The sequence below is a fragment of the Oncorhynchus mykiss genome, chromosome 14, assembly GCF_013265735.2.
Source record: "Oncorhynchus mykiss isolate Arlee chromosome 14, USDA_OmykA_1.1, whole genome shotgun sequence".
NCBI classification, from domain to species: domain Eukaryota; kingdom Metazoa; phylum Chordata; class Actinopteri; order Salmoniformes; family Salmonidae; genus Oncorhynchus; species Oncorhynchus mykiss.
Window position 1 is genome coordinate 6,167,231 of NC_048578.1, and position 23,377 is coordinate 6,190,607.

General features: G+C 43.2%; 2 protein-coding genes across 3 annotated transcripts in view; one reads left to right on the forward strand and one right to left on the reverse strand.

Moving 5' to 3' along the window:
- Positions 1–8,059, forward strand: LOC110488618 (myozenin-2). Its single transcript, XM_036942746.1, has 6 exons — positions 1–207; positions 1,312–1,396; positions 2,654–2,811; positions 3,678–3,828; positions 4,339–4,513; positions 7,202–8,059. The coding sequence occupies exons 2-6, from the start codon at positions 1,318–1,320 to the stop codon at positions 7,386–7,388; spliced, it is 750 nt and encodes a 249-aa protein (XP_036798641.1). The 5' UTR covers positions 1–207; positions 1,312–1,317; the 3' UTR covers positions 7,389–8,059.
- Positions 7,975–23,377, reverse strand: part of LOC110488617 (pre-mRNA-splicing factor RBM22) — a 20,973-nt gene continuing 5,570 nt past the window's right edge. For both annotated transcript variants that reach the window (XM_021560897.2, XM_021560898.2), the window contains 8 exons: positions 18,676–18,808; positions 11,087–11,187; positions 10,804–10,976; positions 10,390–10,590; positions 10,056–10,220; positions 9,802–9,890; positions 9,590–9,718; positions 7,975–8,552 (listed from right to left, as the gene is read on the reverse strand). In XM_021560897.2, coding sequence (XP_021416572.1) covers positions 8,416–8,552; positions 9,590–9,718; positions 9,802–9,890; positions 10,056–10,220; positions 10,390–10,590; positions 10,804–10,976; positions 11,087–11,187; positions 18,676–18,808 — 1,128 coding nt within the window. In that variant the 3' untranslated portion in view covers positions 7,975–8,415. The remainder of the gene's footprint in view (positions 8,553–9,589; positions 9,719–9,801; positions 9,891–10,055; positions 10,221–10,389; positions 10,591–10,803; positions 10,977–11,086; positions 11,188–18,675; positions 18,809–23,377) is intronic.

Sequence of the window (23,377 nt, forward strand, 5' to 3'; positions counted from 1 at the left end):
TGTTAAAATAACCTGTGAGGTTAGCACCCGGAGCATCCAGGGATCACTGGTATACAAACTGTTCCCTCACAGATGAGAAGCATCAGAGTGGGATAGGGAGGCATCCCAGATTCAGAGACGATAAATCACACAGCGATATACTCACCTCATATCACCTCATTTCACCTCACATCACCTCTACGGCTGAACCTGTGAGAAGAGAGACAGGTAAGATGGAATCATAGGCAGGATCTGGGGTTGATCTAGGCAACCTGCAAGATTTTACTCCAACTTGGGTATTGTCCAGCACAGTGCAGTGTGAATATGTCAACGGATGTATGTGAAAATGTAATCTACATGTCTTACAGCAGGAAGCACAGATGTAACTTTCTGTTTATACATGCTTTTTGTTATCCATCTGCCAGCCATGCTGATGGGCAGTGGTGGAAAAAGTACCCAACTGTCATACTTGAGTAAAAGTAAAGATACCTTAATAGAAAATGGCTCAAGTAAAAGTGAAAGTCACCCAGTAAAATACTACTTAAGTAAAAGTCAAACGACACCATTTTCTAGTAAAAAAAAAAAAAGTACAGATAGCCAGGGGCACACTCCAACATATAATTTACAAACCAAGCATTTGTGTTTAGTGAGTATGCCAGATCAGAGGCAGTAGGGATGACAAGGGATGTTCTCTTGATAAGTGTGTGAATTGGACCATTTTCCTGTCCTGCCAAGCATTCAAAATGTAACTAGTACTTTTGGGAGTCAGGGAAAATCTATGGGATAAAAGTACATTATTTTCTTTCAGAATGTAGTGCAGCAAAAGTAAAAGTTGTCCAAAATATAAATAGTAAAGTAAAGCACAGATACCCCCAAAAAGTACCTTAAAGTTTTTTTTTACTGATGTACTTTACACCACCGCTGATGAGGAGCAGTCATGCAGCTACAGCTTATGTTTGGAGCACACATCTAACTGTGGTGTTCAGAGTTAATGATAGCTTCCAGAAGAAAGCTCTCTAAGGGACTTTCTATATTAGATCTAGAGAATATATTACGCTCAAACAACATATTCATGAGTTCTATTCATGTTTCCATACACAAAAGATGAGTTGTGTGGAACTGTTAAAATTATACTCTGATTAATTCATATATATGTGCATGTTTTTTTTTTTTTTTGGGGGGGGGGGGGGGGGGGGGGGTCTTTGAGTGACACACTGTAGCCAACTACTGTGATCTTGTAAAAGATCTAAAAGATGTGTGTGAGCGTGTATTCCCAAACCAGAGCCTAACGTGAACTCTGTTCATCCTTTCACCTCATCCATCCCCCACCAGAGGAAGATGATGCAATCAGTGTATGATGACCTGTCCAAGCAGAGGATACAGCAAGCCAAGGCTCTGTGTACAGAGGCCAGGGGAGGTAAGACTATAGAGATATATTCAATTACTATTCCCATACAATTCTATAGTTACATTCAACTAAATATCCTTTATTGATCTCCCAAAGGGGAGATCAGCTCTGAGAACAGCAGAGTTCAAATGTCTGTCAGCCTAGACAGACTGAATAAACCTGACTAAACTCCAAAGCAGTTCATACACCCAGGCATAGGCTACAGAGTATAATTATTAATCACACGCCGCAACACATTAGTACTCACAAACGTATAGAGTACGTTAACGGATTAAACCCTAGAGACTCTACATTAGAACTCTGGAGTTAGAACTCTCAGTGGGCCGAACAATACTCAGGAGGCATTCCGTGTGGTTTTGTTTGTCTGTTTTCTGATGGTCTCAGCCAGCAGCAGGTGCTGGCATCAGGCCCGTCTGACTCAGCATAATGTGATCCCCCGGTTGGTGGGTTTTAAACAGGCACTTCAAAAGGCAAGTCCTGTCGACAATGCAGCTGGCATAAGGCAGGAATTCGCATAAACTTTACTGAGAGAGTGAGTGAGAGAGAGAAAGACAGAAAAAGAGAAAGAGAGAGAGAGTTCCTATAAGAGATACTTCTTCCAAACATCCTATTTATATACCCAGTTACCCATGCAACACTGCACCACAAAAAACATTACACAACCTCAGCCTGCATCTCTCAGGGCTATTCCAAAGTTATAATGTAATGCTACAATCTGGTGGCAATGCATGGGGCCAAATAGGAAACTCAACACTAGGCTTTGTGGATAAGTGATGATATGATATCTGAGGTTATGGTTTATGGGTCGGGTCAGTTGATCTTCAATAAATAGTTTGGAGCTGAGAGGAGCCAGAGACCTTAATCTCCTACGTACTGAAAAAGAACACTTCAGAACACTTCATGAGTCATGAGGAAACCCCTGTTGCTGGGGGAAGCCAGGTTCTCTCTTTGTGATTCAACATTCACAGGGTTTCTCTGACTGACACAGGCCAGCAGATAGAAATGCTACTGTGCAAGTCAAAGACAGATACAGCAAATCAGATTCTATCTGATCTGAGTCCCTGTAACTGTCTTATTCTCTGTATTTGTCTGTTTGTGTCTCCAGTTCATGCCTTTCCCTGCTTACTTGTCTTACTTACTAAAAGGGTTTAATTACTTTGACTTAGTGGTACATGGAGTGACTTACAATGGAAAGCACTTTGAGACCTAGTGAAAGACAAATATAATACTTTATCTTCATGCTGTGCTTTTGTTTGTGTGTGCCAGGAGGTATGAACTTGGGGAAGAAGATCAGTGTTCCCAAGGATGTGATGATGGAGGAATTGAACCTTCCGTCCAACCGCGGCTCCCGCATGTTCCAGGAGAGACTGAGACGGGTGGAGAGATTCACACTGGAGAACCAAGTCCATGACCATTACAGCAATGTAAGAACACACACACGTGCATGTATGCACGGACAAATTCTCGCACACACACAGACATTCTCATACATACACATTCTCACATTTCAAACACACACACCCTGCCTCTCTCCACTAGAGATGCCATGACATTTCAATGTAGAACAGAATGCTCAATTAATGTTCAAAGACATTTTATTTCTATGGAAACACAAGGCAATACTGTACATATATATACATACATATCCACTGAGCTATCCACACTGTTAGACCCATGGACTTGTCATCCTGATGTGCAGTATTGTGCAAGCAGCTTGTTAGCTTGTTGGATTTATGGCAGAGCTGTTTGATGAGGCAGTGAAACCTTGGCCGTCCTCTCTCACTTTCTGCTTTGCTGTACACTGTCCCCTTGGAGCACGAGAACTGGGCCAAGGTTATTGGTATAAATAAGAGGGCCACACTTTAGAAAAAAGGGTTCCAAATGGGTTCTTTGGCTGTCCCAATAAGAGAACCCTTTTTGGTTCCAGGTATAACTTTTTGGGGTTCCATGTATAACCCTCTGTGGAATGAGTTCTACATGGAAAAGCAAAGAGGTAGAACTATTTTGTGTTTCATGTATAACCCTCTGTGGAAGGTGTTCTACCTGGAACCCAAAAGGGTTCAGCCAAATAACCCTTTTAGGTTCTATATAGCACCTGTCAGGTGGTAACATAGAAATTCTAGGCGAAATCTACTGTAATGAGTGGATATCATTGGCTGTATGATGGAGAGATTGAGGCAGTGGAACTGTCCCCAAAATTGGTTATTCCATGGTGGTTATTTTCCCATGATAATGCACACAACTGAGTTTGAATGGAGCTAATCCAGAATGTTATTGTGTCCCTGCCCAGGGCCTTCCAGAGCCCTTGCCCCCCCAGACCATACAGGGGCCCCAGAGGGGGAAAGAGAACCAGGCATATCTGATGCCTGGCAACCACAGCCTGATCACCACTCTACAGAAGACTGAGGCCATGAACGGCAGCTCCAACGTCATTGCCCCAGGTAGCTGGTAACATGAGAGGGATTAGAACCACATGGCTTAAAGGGATAGGTCACCCCCTACATTCAGAGGTTGGAATATTGGTCAGCTTTACTTCAGATTACTTTTGAGCTATGGAAATGACAAACTTTGATTTTGGGATGAACTACCCATTTGAGTGTGCTGTTATGACAAAGGGGGTTTAACCACCCATGTTGGACACGTTACATTTTGGAAGGACAAGGTTAAACAAAACTATTGCTCTGACAGTTTGTTTTTAAGGCTGTGCTTGAGAATATCTGATAACACTCTGGGTGCTAGTGTGTTGAGTGTATCTGTGTCCTGACCTAACAGTAGGTTCGTTTTTGGGTCTGAGTGACATCCAGCTAAGCCTCGTTTATTGTGCTGGATTTACACCAAGTTTAACGCTTTCTATTATAGCCAGAACCAACATCAGATCAAACAACCTGCTTTAAATGTGTAAACCCTAAGAGCTTTCAGGGACTGAGTCTGGGACTGACCTTTGACCTCAGGCTACGTGGGTCCCCTGAAGGAGATCCCTCGTGAGAAGTTTAACCTGACAAGCAGGTCCTACCGTTCCCCCTGGAGGGAAGCCCTGGGTGACAGTGACGACCTCAGGTCCTCCATCAGCACCCAGTTCCAACAGAGGGCCACACTACAGCCCGCCAACTACAGGTGTTTCAACAGGTCAGTCTCACTACCTCACTAACTCACAGGGGGTCACACTACAGCCTGCCAACTACAGGTGCTTCAAAAGGTGAGGAACTGAGAACACATGGAACCCTGACACATGTAGCCAAGTCACAAACATAGAGGCCGTCTAACTAGAGGACCTCTGAGGACTTCACACTTCACAGTACAAAGGCAGGACAATATTATGCATGTACAGTGCCTTGCGAAAGTATTCGGCCCCCTTGAACTTCGCAACCTTTTGCCACATTTCAGGCTTCAAACATAAAGATATAAAACTGTATTTTTTTGTGAAGAATCAACAACAAGTGGGACACAATCATGAAGTGGAACGACATTTATTGGATATTTCAAACTTTTTTAACAAATCAAAAACTGAAAAATTGGGCGTGCAAAATTATTCAGCCCCTTTACTTTCAGTGCAGCAAACTCTCTCCAGAAGTTCAGTGAGGATCTCTGAATGATCCAATGTTGACCTAAATGACTAATGATGATAAATACAATCCACCTGTGTGTAATCAAGTCTCCTTATAAATGCACCTGCACTGTGATAGTCTCAGAGGTCCGTTAAAAGCGCAGAGAGCATCATGAAGAACAAGGAACACACCAGGCAGGTCCGAGATACTGTTGTGAAGAAGTTTAAAGCCGGATTTGGATACAAAAAGATTTCCCAAGCTTTAAACATCCCAAGGAGCACTGTGCAAGCGATAATATTGAAATGGAAGGAGTATCAGACCACTGCAAATCTACCAAGACCTGGCCGTCCCTCTAAACTTTCAGCTCATACAAGGAGAAGACTGATCAGAGATGCAGCCAAGAGGCCCATGATCACTCTGGATGAACTGCAGAGATCTACAGCTGAGGTGGGAGACTCCGTCCATAGGACAACAATCAGTCGTATATTGCACAAATCTGGCCTTTATGGAAGAGTGGCAAGAAGAAAGACATTTCTTAAAGATATCCATAAAAAGTGTCGTTTAAAGTTTGCCACAAGCCACCTGGGAGACACACCAAACATGTGGAAGAAGGTGCTCTGGTCAGATGAAACCAAAATTGAACTTTTTGGCAACAATGCAAAACGTTATGTTTGGCGTAAAAGCAACACAGCTGAACACACCATCCCCACTGTCAAACATGGTGGTGGCAGCATCATGGTTTGGGCCTGCTTTTCTTCAGCAGGGACAGGGAAGATGGTTAAAATTGATGGGAAGATGAATGGAGCCAAATACAGGACCATTCTGGAAGAAAACCTGATGGAGTCTGCAAAAGACCTGAGACTGGGACGGAGATTTGTCTTCCAACAAGACAATGATCCAAAACATAATGCAAAATCTACAATGGAATGGTTCAAAAATAAACATATCCAGGTGTTAGAATGGCCAAGTCAAAGTCCAGACCTGAATCCAATCGAGAATGTGTGGAAAGAACTGAAAACTGCTGTTCACAAATGCTCTCCATCCAACCTCACTGAGCTCGAGCTGTTTTGCAAGGAGGAATGGGAAAAAATTTCAGTCTCTCGATGTGCAAAACTGATAGACATACCCCAAGCGACTTACAGCTGTAATCGCAGCAAAAGGTGGCACTAAAAAGTATTAACTTAAGGGGGCTGAATAATTTTGCACGCCCAATTTTTCAGTTTTTGATTTGTTAAAAAAAATTGAAATATCCAATAAATGTCGTTCCATTTCATGATTGTGTCCCACTTGTTGATTCTTCACAAAAAAATACAGTTTTATATCTTTATGTTTGAAGCCTGAAATGTGGCAAAAGGTTGCGAAGTTCAAGGGGGCCGAATACTTTCGCAAGGCACTGTATTCTTTGGAAAGACAAATTCAAGACCCCACTCATCAAAGCGAACATGGCTCGGGCTGAGGCTTAATGCACGTTTAGCACAGGATTAGCGATCGCCCATCATCAAATAGAGCCGCAGATGACCGAAGCATGTTATCAAATGAATATCACAATTCTCTTAAATTAGCTTCCCTCGGCACGCGTCCATGTTTCCACTGTTTGAAAAGCAATCCCGCCTCTGGCTCGCACTCCCTTGGACTGTGGCTGTCAGGTGGGCGGCTATTTTAACATGGGCTCGTGAGAAATGACCCCCCGGGGGCTTGCATGCCTTTCAGCCCCTTACAGACTGATGGCGCACAAAGGGGCTCATCTTACCCTGGCACACGCAAGATTGCGTCACACCGATGAGGCAAGAACAAAGGCTGAACTTGGTCTGAGACTCTCCTCACACACAACTTTTAGTCTACCGTCAGTCATTTTGGTACCAATCATTCAGTAACTGAAGCACACATGGATGCATTGATTTACTCCTTCAATTAACAAGGTATCTGGGGTTAATTAAGTCTAAGTTTAAAGTGAGGCATACAAACTGTGTGGGACAACTGGGAAGAAGCCCCATCTATAGTCGGATGATTCCTTAAGGGTTCTCACTGAATTCCCAACAGATGTTGATTATTTCCGACCTAAAAGATGAGTTAAACCAGGCCAGCCAGGGTCATTAGTGGAGCTCTGTGTGGATGCCTGGGTATCACAGAACATCTAAACGCTTCTTTCTACCCACCTGTTGAGTGAGAAAGATCTGATACCCAGAGAACGTCTTTGGTGTTATGTAAGCTACTGAGTCATTCTCTTCCTCAAATATACACTTCTAACATAAGCATCCCTCTCCCTCAGAGCGGCCATGCCATTCGGAGGCGCACAGCAGAAGAGTATGAGGGTCATCCCAGTGATGGGGTTCGAGCTGTTGGACTCCCAGTGCCTCCCTGGTACGACCCTGGACCGCATGTGTAAACGGCCCAACTTCAACAGAGTACCACGGGGATGGGGTCACGACTACTCCCCTGAATCCACCGACCTGTGAGAGGACCACCACTCACCTATTACCTTCAAACTTCCTGTGACCTTTGTGAAATTGCAGGCTAAAAGATTTAAGCATCGTTTTGCTCCTATTACCCTTCCCTCCTGATTCAAAGATGACTCCCTCTAGAGTAGGTAGCCCCAAACTATTTTTATATTAAGATGCTTTCATCTATTTAATGGTTATATTAGGATAAGGGTCTGTGGTTAGGGGCAAGTTCTAACTCGAGCCCTCTGGTATTCAGTCAGTGGCATAGGGAAAGACTGGTGAATGATAAGATTGTTTCCTGATGAGAGCTCTGTGGATGGGCCTGTGTGGAGGCCAACTGAGGACTACTGAATCAATCAACAGTTCATTATGAGAGTTGAGCCCAGGCAAACAAAGGCCAGTTGAGGGGAGAGGTGATTTGTCTCTTTTTTAATCAAAAACGCCCTCTTCCTTAGCCCAACTGCCCCATTTCCCTCCCAACTCTACAACTCGACATAACCTTTGGCTCCCTTCCCTCTCTCCTACCAACACACTTCCTTCCTCCGTCTTTCTTGCCCTCTGTTATAAAGGATTGATTTTGTGATATTGATTGCTTTAAATGTAAATGATAGAGAACTTGTTTTAATGGCAGAGGTGGACAACAAAACATCACAATAATAAACTGAATCATTTTTGTGGAAAATGAACATTGTATCAAAAATCAAATCCATAATATGAATGAAAATCAACAGGTCTAAAAATTGTCATTTCAAGGGGCTGCTCTGCAGGATGCCTTGTACATTTCAACAATTTCTCCATTCTGATGTTGTAAGTCTAAATACACTGATCCATGACATTCTCTAACACCCGGGTGAACCTCAAAGTTAGATGACATTGCCACTGGATGCTGATCTAAGGCCCGTTATGCATTTCACCCCGTAATTACGATGGTGAGGACTGGGGGAGGGTAAGCTGATCCTAGACCTGTGCCTAAGAGAAACGTCTGCCCAGGGCAATTATCTCAACCAGAGATGTTTGGCATAGCAAAGTATCACCATGGTAACTAGTCGCCATGGCGGGCAGCGTGGGCACCCATGCGCTGGGGGTCCTGGGAAGGGTAGTGGATGTGTCCTGGGGGTCTCATGCCCATGGGAGGAGGGGGACCCATTGAACCCATGTGGAACATAGGCGCACCAAAACCTGAAGGTAAAAAAACACAACATAAATGAACAAGGTACACATTAGGTGTCACATTGTGTGAGCGCTAGCTCAGTGACATACTAAACTGCAACAAATGAACATGTCCTCACTGTCAACTGCATTTATTTTCAGCAAATTTAACATGTGTAAATATTTGGATGTCTTCCCTGTAACGCAAAGCGTTGAGATTGCCTGCAATGACAACAAGCTCAGTCCGATTATGTGACACACCACCCGAGACAATGACGGACCCTCCACCTCGATCCCGCTCCAGAGTACAGGCCTTGGTGTAACGCTCATTCCTTCGACGATAAACACAAATACGACCATCACCCCCAGTGAGACAATACCCTGACTTGTCAAAAAGCACTTTTTGCCAGTCCTGTCTGGCCCAGCGATGGTGGGTTTGTGCCCATAGGTGACATTGTTGCCGGTGATGTCAGGTGAGGACCTGCCTTACAACAGGCCTACAAGCCCTCAGTCCAGCCTTCCTCAGCCTATAGCGGACAGTCTGAGCACTGATGGAGGGATTGTGCGTTCCTGGTGTAACTCGGGCAGTTGTTGTTGCACGTCATCTGCCACTGCGAAGACGATCAGCTGTCTGTCCTGTAGCACTGTCTTAGGCGACATTGCAATTTATTGCCCTGGCCACATCTGCAGTCCTAATGCCTCCTTGCAGCATGCCTAAGGCACGTTCACACAGATAAGCAGGGACCCTGGGGATCTTTCTTTTGGTGTTTTTCAGAGTCAGTAGAAAGGCCTCTTTAGTGTCCTAAGTTTTCATAACTGTGACCTTAATTGCCTACCGTCTATAAGCTGTTAGTGTCTTAATGACAGTTCCAGAGGTGCATGTTTATGGTTCATTGAACAAGCATGGGAAACGGTGTTTAAACCCTTTACAATGAAGATCTGTGAAGTTATCTTTGAAAGATAGTTATCTTCGAAAGACAGGGTCCTGAAAAAGGGACATGTCTTTTTTGGCTGAGTTTATAAGTATGGCCAGAATTTCTCCAGGGCAACAAAGGTGTGACCGGTACCTGGAGGTGGTGGGTTGATGCCGGGCGGCGGGGGCAGAGAGATGTTCATGACATTAGGAGATGTTCCAGGGTCCAGATTGAAGTAGTTAGTGGGAACGTCTTCTTCCAGAGCAGGGGGTGGGGGGAGAGCTGTGGGAGAGAGAAGAGAGTCAGAACAAGAACACACACAGGCTCACACACACAGTCTTTCAAAGCCTCCCAGACAGACTTACCTCCAGGCAGTCCTGGCACAGGGTCTAATCTGGTTCCCATCTCACTGACCCCATCCTGGTAGGCCTCCTTTCCTCTGGCTGCCTGAGACCTGGACAGTCACAACACATTAGGGTACACAGTGAGTAGGGTGCAGGGATGCAATGGAGACCATATATAAAGACTCCCAAATATTTTTGCCCTTGTCACCATCTGGCTAGAAAGGAAGGACTTCCAATACATTCTCCTCCTTTCCTCGTAAGCTTTGACCTCTTACCTGCCCCACTTGACGGTGAGCCTGCGTCCGTTGATGATGAGCTTGTTGAAGGACTTCTCTGCAGCAAGCTCAGCTGCCTGCCGTGTGGCAAACTGGATGAAGGCACACTGCTGCCTCTGGACAATGGTGGTGGTCCGGATCTCCCCAAACTGATAGAAGTGATTCCTGTAGAAACAGACAGACAGACACAACGATTGAGGGCACAAGTTCCCAACTGCGTCACAGATCATTCAAACTGACTACCAGCAATCCTGGTATATTTTGGAAAAGCAAAAAAAACACACACAAAAAAAAAAACAGTTCAAATCAACTGACACTATAATCAGAAACCTACCTCAGCTCTGCATCTGAGATGGTATCTCCCATCCCCCCTACATAGAGTGTGGTGATGGTCTTGTCCTCAGGCGTGTCCAGTCTGGGCATGGTGGAGGCCCGTTTCAGCAGCTTGTCAGCCACTGGGTCATTAATACCATAGTAACGGTCCTTAATGTTCTGGTCTGCCAGGGGATCATCTGGGTCTGTGGGCTTCTCGTGCCTGATGCGGCAGGGAGAGAATGTGCATGAGAAGGAATAGTTCTCCCCAGTCAATGTAGGTTGATTTATTGCTCAACAGCACCACCAAGTGAAATGTCATTACAAATCACACAGACAGGAGGGGCTGTATCTATATAGTCATTGTACTGTACACACATGACCCAACTGTAGCCCTTATAAAGAGATGGAGACATCTTTTAGATTGCACTCTTACCTATAAGGACACTCTTCTCCTCTCTTGCACTCTCCCTTCACCCAGAAGGAGCAGATGTGGGGTCTGTTCCTCTTGTAGTAGGGCGTAGTGCGGGCCAGCTTCAGCAGCATCTCACTGGAGCTGGGGGCCTTACCCAGCAGACCCACTGGCCGTGTCCCATCAGAGTTCCCTATCTGAGGACAAAGGGAGTCAGGGAGATAGGGGGGTTAACAGGGGTAAAACACTGGAAGTTGAATTTGTGAACACAGAAATACCGGGGATGCAGCCGTCTCTCCACACATACCTCTCTCTCAGCATTCTGTGTGTAGTACTCCTTGTTCACGTCTGACTTCGGCACATCATCCTTGATGTCCAGCCCGGTGTCCCTGACCTGGATTGGCAAACCTGTCAATCACAGACATGTAAATGTCTTGGATTCGGTACTGAATGGGGACTCGGTTCTGTTCTGATTTGGCATGCTTTGGTTTTCCATTTCAAAATGTAACCGATGTAGGTTTGAACATTGTTACAGAATGTTGCTGTAGCTCAGGGTTTCCCAAATTCGGTGTGACTTCCTCATCAAAAGAATGTTAATATTTACAGATTATTCGTTTTTGCTTAGATTCATCCAACCGGTTTTAAAATATGGGCGAAGGTGCAATACCCCCGCTGCTCAGTATGCTTTATATTCAACAAAAACTCACCCAAATGTAATAAAGATGTATCCACCCGTACCAGCTCGGGTACGGTTCAGTACCCAGGTGGAAAAACCCAATTACATGTGGCTTTAGTAAAGTCAAGGTCCCCATGACTTGAACAAGTGGTAAGCAGCGTTGTCCATTAGCGCTGGCAGTCGGCTAATTAGCCAGCTACATTTTCCACTTCAAGCAAACTTTTTATGGGCTTATTTTGGACCTACGCTTGTCACCGGCCTCCCCAAACACAATCAAATACAATTTTTGGGGTTCGCATACAGAGATTTTCGGCATTGCCGATTAATTAGGGCCAATTTCAAGTTCATAACAATCGGTAATCTGCCGATTGTTATGAACTTGAAATTGGCCCTAATTAATCGGCAATGCCGAAAATGAACATGGGCACCGATTACATTGCAATCCACGAGGAAACCATGGCAGGATGACCACCTGTTACACGAGTGCAGCAAGGAGGCAAGGTAAGTTGCTAGCTTGCATTAAACTTCTCATAAAAAAAATATTTAAAAAAAAATCAACCTTCACATAATTACTAGTTAACTACACATGGTTGATAACCACCAATAACTAGGGAAATTGTGGCACTTCTCTTGTGTTCAGTGCAAGAAGAGTCCAGGTATATGCAACAGTTTGGTCCGCCTGGCTCGTTGCTAACTGAACTAATTTGCCATAATTTTACATAATTATGACATAACCTTGAAGGTTGTGCAATGTAAGAACAATATTTAGACTTAGGGTTGCCACCCATTCGATAAAATACATAACGGTTCCGTATTTCACTGAAAGAATAAACGTTTTCAAAATTATAGTTTCAAGATTTAACCATATTAATGACCAAAGGCTGGTATTTCTGTGTTTATTATATTATAATACATTTGATAGAGCACTCTGAGCGTTAGGTGGTAGGCACCAGCAGGCTCGTAAGCATTCATTAAAACTTTACTGCGTTTGCAGCAGCTCTTCGCAATGTTTGATGCACAGCACTGTTTATGACCTCAAGCCTATCAACTCCTGAGAATAGGCTGACAATACTAAAGTGTCTATTTGAACATCCAAGTCAAAGGTATATGAAATACAAATGGCAGAGAAATAGTTGGTGTCATAATATCATTCATATATTAACTACTACCTAAAACTTCTTAACTGGGAATATTGAACCAACAACTTTCATATGTTCTGAGCAAGGAACTTAAACGGTAGCTTTTTTACATGGCACATATTGCACTTTTACTTTCTTCTCCAACACCGTTTTTGCATTATTTAAACAAAATTGACCATGTATTATTTATTTGAGACTAAATAGATTGTGTATTAAGTTAAAATGTTCAATGTTCATTCAGTATTGTTGTAATTGTCATTATTACAAATATTTAGATTTTTTTTTTTTAAATACCGAAAATTAGCCAATTAAAAACATTGGCTAATTAAATCGGTATCGGATGAAAAATCATAAAATCGGTCGACCTCTAGTTGACAGTACATGACAGAGCAAAAACGAATCCATGAGGTCAAAGGAATTGTCCGTAAAGCTCAGAGACAGGATTGTGCCGAGGCACAGATCTGGAGCAGGGTGTCAAAACAATTCTACAGCATTGAAGGTCCCAAAGAAAACAGTGGCCTCCATCACTCTAAATGAAAGATTGGAACCACCAAGACTTTTTCAAGAGCTGGCTGCACAGCCAAACAGAGCAATCGGGGGAGAAGGGCCTTGGTCAGGGAGGTGACCAAGAACACGATGGTCACCCTGACAGAGCTCCAGAGTTCCTCTGTGAAGATGGGAGAACCTCCCAGAAGGACATCTCTGCAGCAGTCCACCAATCAGGCTTTTATGGTAGTGGCCAGACGGAAGCCACTCCTCAGTAAAAGGCACCTAAAGGACGCTGACCATGAGAAACAACATTCTGGGGGCAAAGGTTAACCTTCCAACAGAACAACGACCATAGGCACACAGCCAAGACAACACAGGATTGGCTTTGGGACAAATCTCTGAATTTCCTTGACAGGACCAGCCAGAGCCCAGACTTGAACCCCATCGACCATCTCCGGAGAGACCTGAAAATAGCTGTGCAGCGACGCTCCCCATCCAACCTGCAGAGACGAATGGGAGAAACTCCAAAAACATGTGCCAAGCTTGACGCGTCATACCGAAGACGTCTCAAGGCAGAAAACGCTGCCAAAGGTGCAACAACAAAGTACTGAGTAAAGGGTCTGAATACTTATGTAAATATAATTGCATTTAAAAAAAAAAAATTATAACGCTGCAAATATTTCTAAAACCCTGTTTTTGTGTGTGTGGATTGATGAGGGAGAAAACAACTTTGATCAATTTCAGGATAAGGCTGTAACATAACAAAATGTGGAAAAAGCCAAGGGTTCTGAATACTTTCCAAATGCACTATGTATATGATGGTGTGTGTATAGACATTATGGACAGTATATGAACAGAAGTGTGTACGGCAGTAGTTATATAGGACGCGTCTACTAGAATATACATATGGTGTGTAAAACAGAATGTATTTATTACTTAAATAACCAATGTTTAATGATTATGTACATAGGGCATCAGTCACTACGATGAAGGGTTGAGTACCAGGTACTAGCCGGCTAGTAACAGACTAAAGTTCGGGGCAAGGTACTGCGCAAAACTCAATTCGCCTTTGGGACAACGACTCCCATTGCCAGGACAGAGACATATACATAGATCTCTGGCTGCAGTCAAATTTCTTTACACGGACAAGGGAGAGTGCATGATGCTCGTGAAATTGCATGTCCCATGTTATGTTCACTGAGTGTACAAAACATTAAGAACACCTTCCTAATATTGGAGTTACACACATCCCACCTTTCGCCCCCAGAACAGCATCAATTCGTCGGGCATGTAATCTACAAGGTGTCAAAAGCGTTCTACAGGGATGCTGGCCCATGTTGACGCCAATGCTTCCACAGTTGTGTTAAGTTGGCTGGAAGTCCTTTGGGTGGTGGAGGATTCTTGATACACACAGGAAAAATTGCTGAGCGTGAAAAATCCAGCAGCATTGCAGTTCTTGACACAAACCGGTGCACCTGGCACTTACTACCCTGTTCAAATGCACTTAAATATTTTGTCTGGCCCATTCACCCTCTCCACGTCTCAAGGCTTAAAAATCCTTCTTCAAACTTCTCTCCTCTCCTTCATCTACACTGATTGAAGTGGATTCAACAACTGATCATAGCATTCACTTTGACTCACCTGGTCAGTCTATCATGGAAAGAGCAGGTGTTCGTAATGTTACTCAGTGTAAGTGGTAACTTTGAGTCGAAATCCACAACTTAAGAGGCTTTCTGACAATTTATTTTATTTTGAGTGTAGTGGTGAATAGAAGGCCATTTACTGTGCGTTGATTACTTATATCTCCCTCTCTAACTTCAAGCAACAGCTGTCAGAGCAGCTTACTGATCACTGTACCTGCACACAGCCCACGTAAATAGCACACCCAATCGAACTACATTTGCACATACTGTACATAGATTTTTCTATTGTGTTATTGACTGTACGTTTGTCTATCCCATGTGTAGCTCTGTTTGCCACACTGCTTTGCTTTATCTTGGCCAGGTCAAAATTGTAAAAGAGAACTTGTTCTCAAATAGCCTACCTGGTTAAATAAACGTAACATGAGTGCTGACCAGTTTAAAACAGGTTTTGAACTGACTGAATAAAATCAACCTCTTATATCCCTTTGCCATTCATAAATGATACAACGTGGTTATATGTCCATGGTATCGCATCGGGACAAGTAAACCAAAGGATTTCCTAGGATGCCGGGGCTTGCCAGGCAGTGACGCAAAAGTGAGTGACCCGTCAGTCAGTGTACCTTACCGAATCGGTGAGAGAGCCATTCATTTGGCTCTTTAATTTGCATAGGCTACTGGTAGGCCTAGGCTTTTTGGTGATTAACTGCAGATAACATTTGATGAAGAATCATCACTGCAGGAACAATGGGTAGTGGAGCACCTCATTCTGGTCCAAATATGAAAATTAGGGAACCACCTTTCCGAAGAGGCAACGAGAATGCCCATCTGTGTGTGGTGCGCACGTCTACCACGTTGTGTAGCTGTTAGCGATGACGCTAATGAAAACAGTCTTCTGTTAGATGGTAAGGCTTTCCCAAAAACCTGCTCAATTAAACTTTAACTACAAAATATCCTGTGCTTACATGGCAGAATGATATGATTATATTCATCAATCCAGTGGGTATATGTTTTGCAACTCTACCATCATGTGCACTACAAAAACACTGTTAAAAAGCCTAGGTGCCCACTTGAATTAAAAGGGTAACTACACCCAATTCAAAAATTCTCCAGTGTTTCCCAGACCTCAAAAGTGGTCTCCTGATGTGGTTTAAAACTTCTTAAGGCTGGGGGCAGTATTGAGTAGCTTGGATGAATAAGGTGCCCAGAGTAAACTGCCTGCTACTCAGTCCCAGAAGCTAAGATATTCTAGTAATATGCATACAGTGGGGCAAAAAAGTATTTAGTCAGCCACCAATTGTGCAAGTTCTCCCACTTAAAAAGATGAGGACTGTAATTTATCATAGGTACAGTTCAACTATGACAGACAAAATTAGATTTTTTCCCCCAGAAAATCACATTGTAGGTTTAATGAATTGATTTGCAAATTATGGTGGAAAATAAGTATTTGGTCAATAACAAAAGTTTCTCAATACTTGGTTATATACCCTTTGTTGGCAATGACAGAGGTCAAACGTTTTCTGTAAGTCTTCACACACTGTTGCTGGTATTTTGGCCCATTCCTCCATGCAGATCTCCTCTAGAGCAGTGATGTTTTGGGGCTGTTGCTGGGCAACACGGACTTTCAACTCCCTCCAAAGATTTTCTATGGGGTTGAGAGATCTGGAGACTGGCTAGGCCACTCCAGGACCTTGAAATGCTTCTTACGAAGCCACTCCGTTGCCCGGGCGGTGTGTTTGGGATCAGTGTCATGCTGAAAGACACAGCCACGTTTCATCTTCAATGCCCTTGCTGATGGTAGGCTTTGTTACTTTGGTCCCAGCTCTCTGCAGGTCATTCACTTGGTCCCCCCGTGTGGTTCTGGGATTTTTGCTCACCGTTCTTGTGATCATTTTGACCCCACGGGGTGAGATCTTGCGTGGAGCCCCAGATCGAGGGAGATTATCAGTGGTCTTGTATGTCTTCCATTTCCTAATAATTGCTCCCACAGTTGATTTCTTCAAACCAAGCTGCTTACCTATTGCAGATTCAGTCTTCCCAGCCTGGTGCAGGTCTACAATTTTGTTTCTGGTGTCCTTTGACAGCTCTTTGGTCTTGGCCATAGTGGAGTTTGGAGTGTGACTGAGGTTGTGGACAGGTGTCTTTTATACTGATAACAAGTTCAAACAGGTGCCATTAATACAGGTAACGAGTGGAGGACAGAGTAGCCTCTTAAAGAAGAAGATACAGGTCTGAGAGAGCCAGAAATCGTGCTTGTTTGTAGGTGACCAAATACTTATTTTCCACCATAATTTGCAATTCATTAAAAATCCTACAATGTGATTTTCTGGATTTCTTCCCCTCATTTTGTCTGTCATAGTTTTGTCTATCATCATATGATGAAAATTAAGTGGGAGAACTTGCACAATTGGTGTCTGACTAAATACTTTTTTTGCCCCACTGTATTTGGATAGCAAACACTCTGAAGTTTCTAAAACTGTTTGAATGATGTCTGTGAGTATAACATAACTCATATACAGGCAAAAACCCGAGAAAAAAATCCAACAAGGATGTGGGAAATCTGAGGTTAATAGTTTTTCAACTCATTCCCTGTTGAAGATAGTGGGATATTAGTCATATTGCACTTCCTAAGGCTTCTACTAGATGTCAAGTGTCTTTAGAACCTTGTTTGATGCTTCTACTGTGAAGTGGGGGAGAATGAGAGGGGAATGAGTCAGATGTCTGGCAGAGAGCCACGAGCTCAGTCTCGCGCGCTCATGTGATAGTTAGCTCTGTTCCATAGCATTTCTACAGACAAAGGAATTCTCCGGTTGGAACATTAGGATGTTTTTAACATAAATCTTCAATAAAGATTGATTCTATAGTTTGTTTGACATGTTTCTACGACCTGTTTTTGGATTTTGTCAATAGTTTCCGCTGGACTTGCACGCGCTTCGTGAGTTTGGATTTGTTTACCAAACGAGCTAACAAAGGAGGTATTTGGACATACATGAACTTTATCAAACAAATCAAACATTTGTGGAACTGGGATTCCTGGGAGTGCATTCTGATGAAGATCAAAGGTAAGTGAATATTTCTAATGCTATTGTTGACTCCAACATGGCGGATATCTCTTTGGGTTGATTTGTCGTCTGAGTGCCGTACTCAGATTATTGCATGTTTTGCTGACACATCGGTTGCATTAAGAAGTAGATCTAAAATTCCATGTATAACACTTGTATTTTCATCAACATTTATGATGATTATTTCTGTAAATTGATGTCGCTCTCTGCAAAATCACCAGATGCTTTTGGAACTACTGAACATAACGCGCCAGTGTATACTGAGATTTTTTGATATAAACATGAACTTTATCGAACAAAACATACATGTATTGTGTAACATGAAGTCCTATGAGTGTTATCTGATGAAGATCAAAGGTTAGTGATTGATTTCTCTTTCTGCTTTTTGTGACACCTCTCTTTGGCTAGAAAAATGGCTGCGTTTTTCTGTGAATAGGCACTCAACTAACAATTGTTTGTGTTGCTTTCGCCGTAAAGCCTAATTGAAATCGGACACTGGTGGGATTAACAAGTATATATTTAAAAATTGTGTAAAATACTTGTATGCATGAGGAATTTTAATTAAAAGATTTGTTGTTTTAAAATTTGGCGCCCTGCACTTTCACTGGCTGTTGTATCGATCCCGTTAACGGGATCTCAGCCATAAGAAGTTTTAAGCATTGTTGTAGACTTAAATAAAATGAGATGTTCTATCCATTTAAAATATTTTATTTTGAGATCAAAAACATGGAAAAACAAAACCATTCATTTATTTTTCAAGATATGGGCAGTATCTTGCAGTAACATTTTAAACAAGACTAAGCTCAACAGAAGACCGGTTACTCTACGTACTTGTGGAAACCACTGAGTAAGGTGGTACAGGTAAGGCATCTATGAATTATATGACCTACCATACTCCAGGTCAAGCAGACAGGTCTGACAGACGTTCTTCATCTTGCTGCAGGTCTGACACACCTCTGTCTTCTTGAAGCGCATCCTTGTTCCTGGACACCAGCGGAACACAGTGAAGGGACGAGCACAGATCTGATGGGAGGAGAAGTGGAGAGCAAAGAGTTCAGTGTTTCTGCTGCAGTCATTTAGCTGTGGTGCTACACTTCTTACATCTGCAAACAGCTAGCTTGTATTTTCTTAGCAAGCTGGGCCTAAATCTTGTTAGCCGCTAGGGTTGGACATTTTGGGGAATATTCAGAGGTGGAAGCCTTCTGTGGGAATGAATGGGAATATATGGGAATTAACGAATATATGCAAATTACTATTAATACCATTTAAAATGAAGATATTTTCATTGGATATATTTACCATATCATATGGAGACAGAAACATAAACATTTTACCTCATGAGTAGACATAATTGCAAATGATTAAATCCATCCAATAAAAAATAACTATGTATTTAACTTTTATTAAATGAGTTGACTCTTCACATGGGATGATTTCACTGAACAACAAATGAAAGAATATTGAATGATCCCCGATGATACTTCGCATCTCCCAAAAACATTTTCAACATACAGATGAAGTTTACATTCACTTAGGTTGGAGTCATTAAAACTAGTTTTTCAACCACTCCACAAATTTCTTGTCAACAAACTACTTTTGGCAAGACGGTTAGGACATGTGGCAGCATCGTGTTTTGGGGGTGCTGTGCTGCAAGAGGGACTGGTGCACTTAATAAAACAGATGGCATCATGAAGACAAACATATGTGAATATATTGAAGCAACAGCTCATGACATCAGTCAGGAAGTTAAAGCTTGGGTGCAAATGGGTCTTCCAATTGGACAATGACCCCAAGCATATTTCCAAAGTTGTGGCAAAATGGCTTAAGGACAAAGTCAAGGTATTGGAGTGTCCATCACAAAGCCCTCACCCCAATGTCAGAAAATGTGTGGGCAGAAATGAGAAAACTTGCGCGAGCAAGGAGGCCTACAAACCCGACTCAGTTACACCAGCTCTGTCAGGAGGAATGGGCCAACATTCACCCAACTTATTGTGGGAATCTTGTGGAAGGCTATCCGAAACGTTTGACCCAAGTGAAACAATTTAAAGGTAATGCTACCAAATACTAATTGAGGTTATGTAAACTTCTGACCCAATGGGAATGTGATTTAAGAAATAAAAGCTGAAATAAGTCACTCTACTAGTATTCTGACATTTCACATTCTTACAATAAAGTGGTGATTCTAACTGGCCTAAGACAGGTATTTTTTTTACTTGGATTAAATGCCAGGAGCTGTGAAAAATTGAGTAAATGTATTTGGCTAAGGTGTATGTAAACTTCCGACTTCAACTGTACATCTCTAAAATGAGAGTCTAGAAACTATAGCTTTGGTTGCCTTCCATGTCTTCTCCCTGGAAACCCTCAATGTCCACCTTTTTAACAGCACTCTGAGGCCGCATCTTCACTGTCCAACCTTGTTGAGGATGGCTCGTTGCCAGGCCACCAATTTTTCACCCCTTGTATTAGTCAACCTGTTGCGTGCTTTGGTGTGTGTGTTCCCAAACAAGGACTAGTTGCACTCTGAGGCAGCTGATATTAGTGGGATTTGGAGGATGATGGAGGCAACAGGGGAAAGAGCCGCAGATCCACAAAGTCTCTTCCACCAGGTGGCTGATGAGATTGGCAGTCGTGCCATCCCAAAGCCCTTGCTTAGAAGTTTACTCCACCAGACTGCCAAGAGCCTTGCCCTCATCCAGACACCATAGGCCTAGTTGATCTCTGCACCAGACAGGATGCTCTTGCCAGCATACTTAGGGTCCAACATGTACACTGCGGTGTGTATGGGCTCCAGACAGAAGTCTTCACGCCTTTTTATGCATTTCAGAACTGCAGTTTCCTCTGCTTGGAGCAACAGTGAAGTAGGCAGGGCAGTACAGATTTCTTCTCTTACATCTGCAAGCAGAGTCTGAACATCAGACAGGATGGCATGGTCTCCCTCAATCCATGCAATGGCTACTGATATAGGTTTCAGGAGTTTCAGGTAGCTTACCACTCTCTCCCAAAACACATCATCCAGGAGGATCCTCTTGATGGGGCTGTTCATATCGGCAGACTGTGATATGGCCATTTCTTGGAGAGACTCCTTCCCCTCCAGGAGACTGTCAAACATGACAACACACCCCCAAAGGGTGTTGCCGGGCAGCTTCAATGTGGTGCTCTTATTCTTCTCACTTTGCTTGGTGAGGTAGATTGCTGCTATAACTTGATGACCCTTCACATACCTAACCAGTTCCTTGGATCTCTTGTAGAGTGTATGCATTGTTTTCAGTGCCATGAGGTCCTTGAGGAGCAGATCCAATGCATGAGCAGCACAGCCAATGGGTATCGATGTGAGGGTAGGACTCCTCCACTTTTGACTAAGCAGCCTTCATGTTTGCAGCATTGTCTGTCACCATTGCAAATACCTTCTGTGGTCCAACATGTGATTTAGCACAGTATTTGCAAATGTACACAGCTTTTCCTTCTACATTAGCTGCAGTGAAATGTCTCCACACATCAGATAGTGGCTGTGGCATTTTCCTGTAAAGATTAGAAAAAAAAGAAAGTAAACTACAATTCCATGTACAGATAGTTAAGCAGTTAGATTTAAACTCCTCCTTTGTAAGATAAATTAAACACTCCTCAGTTAGGAGGCTCAAGTAAGCTAAAACCCACACGGTAGCAAGAACTAACTAGCAGAAACAGTTAACAAGTTAGAAATGATTTAAACACACTTTACTGTAGGCTACTATTTACTAGTTGACAAAAAAATTGTCATGAAATGTATTCACCCCACCCAGTACTGTAATCAAAACTTACCAGAAAGCATGTATGTAGTCATCGGCTCAGACAGTGTCGTAGCGTGGGCTCAACAGCATCTCATTAGTGTGCAAGATCTTGAGAATCAGCTGTACATGTGATGGAAGAGTGCACTGCACATGTAATGAAGAATGCACTGTGCATGCAGAGGGTTGCAATTCCATTTAATTGGGGATAGTTTAACCAAAATATGCCACAAGACTTAGAATTTCCTTGTATATCCCACAAAAAAAGTTTCACTGTTATAAGCTAACTTTTTTTTATGAATTTAAGCAAAATTCCCAACATTCCCAGGCTTAACTTCCCATGGAAAATTTCCTGACCCTTCGCAACCTTATTAGCCGCTAATGCTAATCGCTAGTTAGCTGGCTAGCTAATAAATGTACTGAGAACAAATGTAATTAGCTACACAGTCTGATAATACGAGTGATGGTTTATACCTAAATCAGCATGTTTGTGCAACAGTATCTTCTAAATCAAAGAGAAATACGCAAAGCATGAATACGTTAGCTACATGAAGTAGCTAAGAGAAAACAGATTGTATGGTCCCCTAGGAAACACTTAACACTGGTTCCTACCCTGTCACCGTAACTCCTCCCTGGCATTTTCATTCGTTGTCAGGCCAAACACTATTCTAAGTCCCCACTATTATATTCTAACTATATAATTATAATAATCATTCTATTTCCATGATTCCAACAGTTCGATTGAGACATATATTTATCCGGAGGCTGCATTCATTGTAGCTGGGGATTTTAACAAGGCTAATCTGAAAACAAGACTCCCCAAATTTTATCAGCATATCGATTGCGCAACCAGGGGAGGAAAGACCTTGGACCATTGTTACTCTAACTTCCGCGACGCATATAAGGCCCTGCCCCGCCCCCCTTTCGGAAAAGCTGACCACGACTCGATTTTGTTGATCCCTGCCTACAGACAGAAACTAAAACAAGAGGCTCCCACGCTGAGGTCTGTCCAACGCTGGTCCGACCAAGCTGACTCCACACTCCAAGACTGCTTCCATCACGTGGACTGGGAGATGTTGTTATCTGACGCAATACGAAACATTGACGAATACGCTGATTCGGTGTGCGAGTTCATTAGAACGTGCGTTGAAGATGTCGTTCCCATAGCAACGATTAAAACATTCCCTAACCAGAAACCGTGGATTTATGGCAGCATTCGTGTGAAACTGAAAGCGCGAACCACTGCTTTTAATCAGGGCAAGGTGTCTGGTAACATGACGGAATACAAACAGTGCAGCTATTCCCTCCGCAAGGCTATCAAACAAGCTAAGCGCCAGTACAGAGACAAAGTAGAATCTCAATTCAACGGCTCAGACACAAGAGGCATGTGGCAGGGTCTACAGTCAATCACGGACTACAGGAAGAAATCCAGCCCAGTCACGGACCAGGATGTCTTGCTCCCAGGCAGACTAAATAACTTTTTTGCCCGCTTTGAGGACAATACAGTGCCACTGACACGGCCTGCAACGAAAACATGCGGTCTCTCCTTCACTGCAGCCGAGGTGAGTAAGACATTTAAACGTGTTAACCCTCGCAAGGCTGCAGGCCCAGACGGCATCCCCAGCCGCGCCCTCAGAGCATGCGCAGACCAGCTGGCCGGTGTGTTTACGGACATATTCAATCAATCCCTATACCAGTCTGCTGTTCCCACATGCTTCAAGAGGGCCACCATTGTTCCTGTTCCCAAGAAAGCTAAGGTAACTGAGCTAAATGACTACCGCCCCGTAGCACTCACATCCGTCATCATGAAGTGCTTTGAGAGACTAGT